Below are 10,076 nucleotides of genomic sequence, written 5' to 3'. Positions count from 1 at the left end.
TGAGATGAACCCCCTATGTAAGCAGACGACAACGGTTGTAGCGCCATCTCGTTAGTAAAAAAGGAAACTACTTACGGCTAAAGAAAGTAAGTAAAATAACTAAAGCTGTAAAAATTAAGCATGATGAAATAACTTGAACTTTAATCATATAATTGTAAAAATTGTAAATTTATGGCTGTTTGGAAAATAATAATTGAAATATTGTCTTCTTAGTTTGACAAGCAGCGCAAAATGATTTCTGCGGCCTGTCAACCCTGAAAAATAATTCTGACGCGCGACATCTATGGAGTGTGCTCGAAACTTCGGGCTGTGTCTATCGGAAAGGAAGCAAACGAGTGAAGCAATCTTTGGCAAATTTACATATCTGGAACTGAAGCGTCAACAGAGTGAAGAAGCCATGCTTTCGTTCCAAAGAACTCGCACATGAATTACTCGCGTACGTGACTCTTCAGACCCGTCGGTAAGTGCCGGTTACAACGGAGTAAGCCTAATGAGTTTGGTGGTCGTCGCGAGTCGCGATCAAGAGCCCTCGCGTCTGCTGCTCGCTAACCACCCTGGCATTTTTCTTCGTTTTGTTATGCTCCTGCCGAGTAATTTTCAGCTCGCTGCGACGTGCTCACTAAAAAAATTAGAAATCCACTCGCGGCGAAGACCGAAGGGAAATCGGGAATCTTACAGGTTCGCGATCAAACTCCATGCTATCTCCGATGGAATCAGCTAGCAGGTTGTGCATTTTTTGGTTTGTTAGTTCCTTCTTTGACTTGGTTAACGACCGATTCTCCTTTCGCCCTAAGCGACGGTTCGATGTCTCGCGCTCTCTATGTCCCTGACACAAATAGTAAACTTTCGGGCTCAGTTAGTTTTTTTTTTTTTTTTTTACTTGGGCGGAAAAAGGACTTGTCTATCTCATGCCACCGCCTCTGCTCGAGTGGAGGTCGCACCTCATTTCGTTGGATTGTGTCGCGTGGATATCGCAGTGTGACATATCTCTTCGACAAGACTCGCCCAAACACCTCCCAGACCCAAACCGACGGGAAGAAACCGAGGTGGCAGCAGAAGTGACGAGTTGTGTTTCGTTACGTGAAGGGACGCTCATAAATATGCAGCGTTAACGCCGTGCACGCCCGAAGTTCAGGGACGAGCGGTAAGGACGCGTCGCGTTTCTGAAGTTTCGAGTTACACCGGGAATTCTGCCTACGCTAGAGGCCTCGCGAAAGTTCCATAGATGCGCTGTGTGCTGTTAAGAACGCAGTTCGTTTCCTGCGGTTGCTTTTGAGATAAACTCGCATCGTTATTTTTTTTTTTTTTTTTTTGTAGGACTGCAGCGGTGACATGCCCGTCGGGACAGACTGACCGCTGTAAGTTTGCCGTTTGCCCTCGTCCTTTGAGTGATCTTTCGTCCGTTTCTGGACAAGCCTAACGATGTGGATGGTAGCTCAGCTCAGTAGCTAGTTTGTGCCAATTCACCGTGTGTGTGCTTGTCTAATTGACACTTGTTTGATTCTTTAACCTCTTCCGTCTTGGTCAAGTTTACTTAATTCCGACTAGATATGTTTCCTTTAGTCTAAAGTTACAGGTTAAGTCTGCATCAGTTTCAAACATAATACATTTGAAGTTGGTATCCTTATATTCATTTACAGCTAAATCGCAACTGATATCTGGTACCATGGATATAGCTTTACAATAGACCCTTTTCGGAATTCAGTCTGGCCACTTTGATCACTATCATCATCATCTTAGGAATGGCTTGTGTGTCATACTAATAGCAGCCTTGTGCTTACTGATGACAAAAGCAGCTGTAGATGCTCCGAAGCGGACGATGCGAGGCCTATACATTCGAGACGTTAGTACGATGCGACGCAGGAATTAAATACAAGAGCTGCGTAAGCGTTGATTTCTAACTCGGGTCCGGCCAATCTGTTGGTGGCACATATTCGACTCTAAAGCACCTTGATGTGTAAAAGTTTATCACACCTTTAATGTGGGTCTGTGCTTCGTCCTTACCGGTTGTATATTTGTTATCATTGAAACCGAGAGATCCAGAAAGAATGGTAAAGTAAAAACACATTCTCGACTGCTCTTGGCTAGCGAAAGTGATGGTGCCCGGAAAACAATACTTCAGACTGAGGGCCGATTACCGCCATTTGTACGGTAAAAGGTAAATTTTTATTTGAGCCACCACATGACACCAAATTTCGAAAAGGGTCTAATATATGAGCGCTTGCGGCATTTTTGGTCCTTGTATGAACTATTCATTCTCTGTGATATGTATTCTCAGGCATTGCATCTCTGCGTGTTAGAATGTTGTGCTTGCAGAAATATGCCAGGAGGCATCGAGGTTGAGTTGCTTTTTCGACCCCTATAGATGTTGCCGTCAGGGACGGAAGTTGTGGCTCGCTACAACTTCAATGCCAAGTCGCGAGAGGACCTGTCGTTTATGAAGGGAGACCTCATGACGATAGTGTCGGACACTCCCGTAAGTGACGGATCCTCATCTTTGATTCCTCTCGAGTGAATCTATGTGTGTCGTCGTGTAGCACACTTCTAACTGTTCCATTTCTGTCCTTTGTCTCTCCTTTCCTAACAGGACCCGAACTGGTTTCGGGCTAAACACAGCGATGGACGAGAGGGACTGATCCCGTTAAATTATATTCTCCGAAGAGCCGAAGTCAAGCTGAACTCAATGCCGTAAGTTTGGCCTTCTCCCCCGTTTGCACATTTGCCTTTCTGAAGCCCAAACCCAAATTATGGTATTCTAGCTTTGGGAAAAAGAAAGTAGCGACTTCACGATGTAGCTTTTTGCAGTGATTCGACAAGGTCAAGAGTTGAGCCAGGTAATATATTTTAAAAAGATGCTTCGTCAATTTCTTGAGCTGCCCAAAAAGACTTTTCTGAAATCCCGGCTTTGCTTTATCCAGTATACTATTTAGTATCTAGTAACTCAAAAATTGTTATTGAGAGTGTGGCTAATGAAGGCGAAGCCAAAAACCAACATTCGAATTTTCGATCTTTCCAATAGCGCAGTATCACTAGCAGGCACGAGGTAGCAATCTAGAAAGCAGTCTATCTCTCACCTTTTTTTTTTCTTTCTGCTGAGCGAGTACTGAAGTGAGCTTCGACGGCATTTATTTTACGCCATCAAACTTCCTGTAATCACTTTGGAGCAATTGCTACTGCCCAAACAACGAACCGGTGCCTGCCACAGGCATTACTTTTTCAGTGTTGCCAGTAGGGACGCAATTAAAAAACAACTGTGAGGACCAAAATTGAACATTGTATAACTGAGCGAAAACACATTTGAGTTACTAGAACAGCCACATCTACTGGTGTGTTGGGCCAATTTTGAGGCACAAAAAAAAAAAAAGGGATAAAGCACTTAAAAAGAAGAAAAAAAAGAAAACTGAGTTAGGGGTGACTTACTATATAACTTTTAATCTCCCAGTGATGTGATTGCTGCGCCAATTGCGCCAAACTGCGCCAAGGGGCTAACCCTGCTACATCTTGCTACATTTTGCCAATATATGGCTAATCTGCGCCAAGCCTGCGCCAAAGGTCCAATTTCGGTCGCCTTTCAAAACCGAAACTAAACTGAGAACCGTAATTGAGCATGCGTGAGCTATAGGTGGCGCAAGCGGCCGCCCGACACAAAGTACCCGGCATCAATCCTCCATCCGGTCTTGCATGGTTTTTGCCGCCGTCTCGCGTTTCACGCCCTCGCCGCCCTCGCCGTCACGGGAATCTCATCTCGCGTCTTCTTTTTACATTTTTTTTCCGCGGGAATGTGCGGACGCTCCGTCGCTAGTGTGCCGGGTGCCAGCTATGCCATCATGCTGTGAAACAAAACCACGTTTTTGCGCGGCGAGAGTTACTTTGTGAGCTGAAACGCTCGCGCGACCACTGGGTCACCGTGGTCGTGCGACGTCGGGTGTTGCCGTCCCCACGTCGCTACAGATATGGCGCTTTCTAAACTTGTTCATCGACATTCCTCTTCTTCTAAAAAATCCATCTTTAACTCAAAGACTGCTCGTCAAAATATTTATTACCTAGATTTCTCTCGGCGGGCTATCTTTCGAGAGGGACCCCGCTACGTGAAAAATCTGCCGCCAAAAAAACGTTGAGGAGAAGTGAGCTGAAGCAAAGAAGGCAATGTCTGCACGCTGAACCCACGCAGCGCGCTTGTTTGTCTCGAGTTCAGTCCTTGCCCAGAGCGCTCCAAAAGCTTTTGGCCCTGGCTCACGATGTCATGCCTCGATGCGCTTAGGTTCTGTTTTTCTTTCTATTTAGCTTGCACCTCGTTTGCCGGCCTGGCAAGCACGCGCCGCTGGACTGTTTTATTTTTTATTTTTTTTGTTGTTGAGTGCTGGACAGTTGTATTTTGCACACTATTTTGGGATTCAGTTGGCGACGGAGCGGAGTGGCATTGTTTCGGTTTCGAATGAACAGCCGTTGTCTCTGCTCGCGCGACAAAGCACGTGCCACTGCAAGCTTGCTGAAGTTGCCCTCAAGTGCATGTGAACATGACGGCACGACAGAGCACCAGCCGGGGCGCTTGCGATCCATTGTTTTGTGTTCGCTTACTTTTAACGAAAATCTGGCACGTCAGGAACCAGGAACCAGTAAAACGGTGGCGAGCGTTCTTTTCTAAATTTCTCGGCAACGCCTACAACACTGTACACTTGTGGGATGTCTCTGCAGTAAAAACAGAAACAGCGAGTTCCGTCATAACACAGCACGAAGTGTCCTTCGTTTGTCCAGCACTTAAAACAAATATTTTTATTTTTGTAAGAATATTTCCTCCAAAAGCCACTTTTTCTGCTCCGAAACACTGTTTTGGCTGCTCCAAAAGCCACTTTTGCTGCTCCAAAACACTATTCTGGCTGCTCCAAAGGCTTTTTTGCTGCTCCAAAACATTGTTTTGGCTGCTCCAAAAGGTGCTCCAAAATGGCCCAGGCCAATCACATCACTGATCTCCTGAATTCGGTTACCACAATGTAATTGGCCTGTATTTAAAGTAAACCACTTTTATTTCGGAAAGACTGACAACAGTTGGCACGTGGCAAACCCCTGTTATTTGTGAAAGGCATTGTGACCTCATAATCTGGCATTTGGGAGTCATCTGAAATGTGAGCAAGGGTCACCTGCCACCGTTGATGGTATGGACTTACTACTTTTGCTAGTTTTCCTTTTTCCCTTCCTCTTCTGCTACTCTTCTGCTTTCCACGGGCAACAGAAGGTGGAACTTTGGCAAAATTTTAATTTGCAATGGCCGATTATGTTGGTCGTACTAATAACACGGATAAAAAACAACCTTTACACATTACCGTAAAATACCGAGGAAGCGCCCATACCCGTACAAGCGCCCACTTTTAACATTTTTGAAATTCGAAAATTTGGGCAAGTACACATCAAGTGTACTAATAAGCGCCCACAGTTGGCTTTACGCGTATTTCGATAAAATGGGGGTAGGCGTTTCTTCGGTATTTTACGGTATATTTTCTGTAGCTACATCCAGACTTCCACAGCTTTTATGGCGACAGCTGTTATTGGCGAGCTTTTGGAGCAGGTTCTGGTATATGTATGGTGTGCGTTATTTGCACAGATTCACTGCAAAACCTCGCCAACAGACTCGCAGAAAAGTTCCTTTATTTTATTTTTTACACCTCGTCAAAATCAGGTGTGTATCTGGGTCCCCTTGCTTTTCAAGTAGAGAAGTCTGGAGGATGCATGCTCCTATGCATGGAAATGCTTCCTCCACTCGCAACAAAAATGGCTCCGGCTCTCAGTTGTCAGACACTTATATTTTTTGTTTGATTTGATTTTTGCATTTCCCAGGCTCAAAAATATTTCTGCAGATTCTAGAGCAGGGGTCTCAAACAAGTGGCCTAATGGCATACTCCATAATAATCTTGTCGCCGCCATGTTTCCGGTTGAAACATAGCTTTGCTTTTATAACGCATTCACATAGTTTGTACTATTGTTTTTATCGGCCTTAGGCTACGTTTTAATTTTTACTTTGCAGCTTTTTGTCACATTAATCACCTGTACAGCAATTCTGCCACCAGGCTGCAAGCGCGATCTCTTCACCCGATAAAGAGCGCACCTCGGCTGCACAAACTCTCGCCACTCAAGAGCAACTTTGAAAAATAAAGCTATGAGCTCGGGATACTCGCCTTCAGAAAATGTCACCATTAAGATTCAAATATTTTCTTGGACTGTTGTAAAAATCGTCAGGAGAGTGAAAACTGGCATGTGAAGAGATTTTATTTTTGAAAACATGTTGAGCTCGATTAATTATTGAGTGAATTGAGCAACGAGAATGGCTGTGTGCTTGCTCTCTTGTTCTATTAAAAATGTGTGCATGTTGATGGGGTGGTGCCATTTTATTATTTTTATCACGTTAGTGCCTAAAAAACCACAGCTAAGATTTGACTGGCAGAACTGCAAATTTACAAAAGGCGGAGAGCATGAAGTCCCTTCTTTATAAAATCTCTTGACCCGGCCCTCTCTGCCTTACGTTCGCCCTCGACTTTTTGGGTGTGTGCTATCTGGCCTCCACACTAAAGTCAGTTTGAGACCCCCGCACTACTCAAATGCATATCAAGGCATTGATTGTCATAAGCTAAAATTAAATGCTCACACAGCGCTCGAGCATCATTTAAATAACGTCACCGCAGGGACCACGAAGCTTGACAAAATCCCGGGGATCTTGTCACCAAGTTTTGCGAAAGGGAGACTGAAAGAAAATGTTGCATGATGACAAAGAAGCTCCTTGGCCAGCGGTATTGTGCGCAAGTATGCTTGGGCCTCACTGGTGCCCGTAAACTTGCGTAAAGTGAGGAACATTCCTATCCAACGTAGTTGCATGACCCTTTTAAACGGTGGGTTCTATGAATCCCCTTCGAGAGTCTGGCGCTGTATCTTAGAAGCTCGGAACTACTCCATAATGGCGGAATAACACACCGCAGAACGTGCAAGTCATTATGTGAGATGGTGAACGTCGGAACGTAGCCAATGCTAGGAGATGGCGAGCCGATCAAATAACGCTGAAAGCATAATGGCGCCGCATTCCTCACTTTTTTCTGCGGGGTGTGTTACTGCCTACCGATACATAAATGCAGAAAGTGTGTCGTGACTTTGTGGATTTAGTCTGCCGTTGCGCGGGAATTCCACAGGTTCTAACGGGGCAGTCTTTCGAAAGGGTGTGGGTGGGGTAGGGATCTTGTTGGGTGACATGGCCTTCCTCCGACCTTCTCTGCAGATGGTTCCACGGAAAGATAACGCGCGAGCAGGCCGAGTCGCTGCTGAGCCCCCGAGAGGACGGCCTCTTCCTTGTGCGCGAGAGTACCAACTACCCGGGCGACTACACCCTGTGCGTCTGCTTCCGTGGCAAGGTGGAGCACTACCGGGTCATCTACCGCGAAAACAAGCTCACCATCGACGAAGAGGAGTACTTCGAGGGGCTGCCCCAGCTCATTGAGGTAAGCTGCTACACCGCTCGTCTGTAAGACCGTCTGGCGCCGATGAATGCGGGTGTCTCGTAGTATTCATGCTGGGTGTCTCGCAATGCGGGTGTCCTGTAGTATCCATGGTGGCTTCTCTGTCTCCAGAATAACATTCTTCAATTCGTCATATGTAGGTCTATACTTCATTTGCTCATAGGCCAACAGTGCGGTGAGGGCTAACTGTTCATTGGACAAGTCATACATCTTTCTTTCGCCGCATGATGTCGATCTCGTCCATACCCATGTGCAGAAAGCGGGGTCGGGTGATGAAAGAAAGGCGGCTGATTAGCCAGCGAGTGCATAGCTTCCATCACTCTGTCAGCTTAGGGTTGAACATGGTACGATCGGGTGTTTATTGTTGGGTATCTGTATAGTTTTTCTTCTAAAGTTGTTCTGCCTTATTGCACTGTAAGTAGAGGGCTTGTGAGCTGTTTATTTTTCTAAGGTTAATACCCTCAAAGCTTTTTCTGCCACGTGAAAGGACTGGCTAGCAAAAAAGTGGTAGAAAACAGACAAGCTAAATTCGTGAGAGGTTTAGCTCCTCGTGTTCAAGTCTGAGTCTTTGCGATTACTGTTTGAGTACAAAGCCTGTGATGAAGGATGGAGTACTGTAGGACATGCAGTGTGTTCCCAAGCTCCTGCCTGCGCAGGAACGAGTGATCACACTGACATGGCTTGTGTTATACATATACAACTTATACTATAAATCTAACAATGAATTCAATCTGAGTTCGACTGTATCTTCTGTATCAGCTGTTAATCCCGTAGCTTGCTCTAGAATCGGCCGGAAAAATCGCCGCCCAGAGGTATCTATCTCAACTTTTCCTCATGGGTGGATTTTAGTGGTGGATTTTAGCTCTTGAGATTTAGACCGTATAGAAGCGCCGAAGGACAGGGACAAAGTAAAGGGTGTAACAACAACACTGAGCTCTCTGTGTTGTTGTTACGTCCTTCACTTTGTCCCTGTCCTTCGGCACCTCTATCCGGTCATGAACCAACTAGCCCAACTAAGCATTTTGAAATTTCGAGGCACAACTTTTTTTATGTGAGAAATGAGTACAACACCCTTGACATTGCCAATGGCAGACACTGACATAGATGAATGAGTTACCCGAGGGTTATGCCCCCATTAGATGCAGGAAGCATATGATGGCGACGCCTGGTTTCGACCGAATGTGGTCGTCCACTGGCTGCATCTACCGGGAAATGGCGGTACAAGCACGACCCTCGGTTAGCTAGGTTTTCCTCTTCAGCCATCCCTGTCGGGGGTGTTGTTCTCTTTTAACGAAGAATGTGTTTTATGCGTCGTTTTCTATGAGGAAATTGTCATGACCAAGTTTCATAACTAGCGTCATGAATGAGTGACACACTGGGAGGGTTGCAGACGTTAACATTCAGTATAATCTTTATAAAGTTTGAGCCCCCGGTAGGGTTCGAACTTGGTTCGGTGCAATGGCAGTCGGATGCCATAGTCACTGAGCCACTAGCGCAGCTGGCCTGGATAGTTTAGTGTTTTTATTTGAATGCAAAAGTTTGCCAACAGTGGCGAGTTGAAATAAATAATAATACAAAAAGATAAATAAATAATTAAGTTATATTAAAACAATAAAAATAAGATAATGAAGTGAAAATAAATGAATAAAAACGAAAGAAAAATAGATTAAAAAAAGAATGAATAATCTAGCACAAACAACACACGGAGTGTGGTTTGTGTGGGACACATTCTGTGCTTCCTTTTGTCGGCATGATCCCTTTGTTAGCATGCATGGTTTTTTTCAATGAACGAAGCTACGTCGGGAGTACGCAGCCATAGCCTTGGCTGTTGAAACGCGCTTTTCACATCTGAGTGAGCGAAGAGTCAAAAGATAAATGAAAAAGAATGAACGAGAGGAAGAGAAACCAGAAGAGGGAGAGGGTGGTAAGGGATGCTGCACGCTATGTTCCGCTGAGTTGCGTGCCAACAGACGGTGCTAATAGTCTCGCTGGCCAACTAGCTGCCTGGGTTGCCGCCTACATGGCCTGCTTCATCGCCGTTTGCATTGCCTGCTTCGCCATTGCTTCACCCTCCCCTCCCGCTCCTCACCCTGCTTGTTCTGCAGTGGGCGAGAAAAAAGGATTAACGCATGTTCTTTTTATTCATGGTATATTACCGACACAAATGCCAGGAGAAATAAGGAAGACTATGTACACAACAGTCTGGAAAATACAGGAAACAATCAAATACCATATTTTCCGGGCTATAGTCCGCACCCGGTGCACAGTCCACACGCCGTGCAGTCCACACGTGGTGCTTAGTTGACATGAAAATCTTCTCATACATGGCACATCTAGACAAATGTCTGCTTTTTTAGCTCATAAAGAAGCTTGTAGTATACATAAATAATCATTAACATACTCTTTCATTCACAAAATTTGTCACGTCTCTTCATAATGAACAATCTTGAAAAACAATATTACTGTATAGGCTGCATGCATAAATTGTCCACACAGCCTAAAATTTTAACTTTTAAACATGTGTAGTCTGTGGACTATAACTTGAAAAATATGGTAGATAACTTAAAAAAAATAAAAAGA

At 44.9% G+C, this 10,076-nt stretch overlaps 1 protein-coding gene across 2 annotated transcripts in view; it reads left to right on the top strand.

Annotated features, from left to right (window-relative positions):
• The first annotated feature begins 263 nt into the window (after positions 1-263).
• The window catches only part of LOC8027631 (tyrosine-protein kinase CSK), a 50,704-nt gene continuing 40,891 nt past the window's right edge, over positions 264-10,076 (top strand). Inside the window, exons 1-5 of one of the 2 annotated variants that reach the window (XM_029992175.3) lie at positions 264-460; positions 1,318-1,358; positions 2,366-2,476; positions 2,588-2,688; positions 7,259-7,478. In XM_029992175.3, the coding sequence (XP_029848035.1) occupies positions 2,366-2,476; positions 2,588-2,688; positions 7,259-7,478 (432 nt within the window). In that variant the 5' untranslated portion in view covers positions 264-460; positions 1,318-1,358. Of the gene's footprint in view, positions 461-489; positions 725-1,317; positions 1,359-2,365; positions 2,477-2,587; positions 2,689-7,258; positions 7,479-10,076 lie in introns of those variants that run through there. The other variant, XM_040504449.2, reaches the window with a different exon arrangement.

Source organism: Ixodes scapularis, unplaced genomic scaffold, assembly GCF_016920785.2.
Source record: "Ixodes scapularis isolate PalLabHiFi unplaced genomic scaffold, ASM1692078v2 PGA_scaffold1__304_contigs__length_218370807, whole genome shotgun sequence".
NCBI classification, from domain to species: Eukaryota; Metazoa; Arthropoda; class Arachnida; order Ixodida; family Ixodidae; genus Ixodes; species Ixodes scapularis.
The sequence above is the reverse complement of the archived record's forward strand: the minus strand, read 5'-3'. Positions and strand labels throughout refer to the sequence as shown.